The sequence below is a fragment of the Phalaenopsis equestris genome, unplaced genomic scaffold (assembly GCF_001263595.1).
Source record: "Phalaenopsis equestris unplaced genomic scaffold, ASM126359v1 Scaffold187409, whole genome shotgun sequence".
Lineage (NCBI taxonomy): Eukaryota > Viridiplantae > Streptophyta > Magnoliopsida > Asparagales > Orchidaceae > Phalaenopsis > Phalaenopsis equestris.
In genome coordinates, this window is record NW_018207358.1 from 1 (window position 1) to 710 (window position 710).

Consider the following 710-nt stretch of genomic DNA (forward strand, 5'->3'; position numbering starts at 1 on the left):
GTCTCCTTCGATCGCGAAAGCGGTGGATGCGTTCAAGATCCCGGACCAAGCAACGGCGAGATTTCCGACGAACTCCGCGGATTCGGCGAGATCTTACCGCCGGTGAGGCCGTTCTGCGGTGATGAGAGGAATGAGGCGGGGAGCGAAGGCGCTAAGGATGATGTGGTCGTGATTGGGGCCGGAGGTGGGATGCTGGACACTGATAGGGTTTTGGTTGTGGGTGGAGATGGAGATGAGGGAGAAGGGATCCAATCGGGCTTTGGGGGTAAGAGAGGATGCATTATTGATGGAGATTTGTTTCCTGGCGAGAAGGATGGTTATGACAGAGAAGGGGATTTGGACGACGATGATGAAAATAGGGACGGACCTATACTTATTGAAGTGCTAATCTGATTGTGAGCGAGTTCTCCGTAGGGTTCTCTACCCCTTTTAGGTTTTATATTATCTTTGCTACAATTTTCTATCTTTTTTAAATTACTGGAACAGAATTAGAATCTGATTTTTTGTTTTTGTTTTTGTTTATGTCCTGCAAATTTCGTTCCAACTAATTATTTTAAATTTCTCAGAGCTTCTCTGCTGATTAATTTCTTCATTTTTTTATTTGATGGCCGGGTTTTCTATCTTGTTTTACATTCTTGATTTTGTTATCTATGAACTCCATACGATTATGTTCTTGTTAAAATTGGGGAAAAATTATTGCATGCATACAC

At 43.1% G+C, this 710-nt stretch overlaps 1 protein-coding gene across 1 annotated transcript; it reads left to right on the plus strand.

Annotated features, from left to right (window-relative positions):
- Positions 1-6: 6 nt before the first annotated feature.
- Positions 7-558, plus strand: LOC110034443 (the record flags this gene model as incomplete). Its single annotated transcript, XM_020738703.1, has 1 exon — positions 7-558. A coding segment is annotated over one exon (387 nt), but the record flags the coding sequence as incomplete, so codon positions are not given.
- Positions 559-710: the final 152 nt, after the last annotated feature.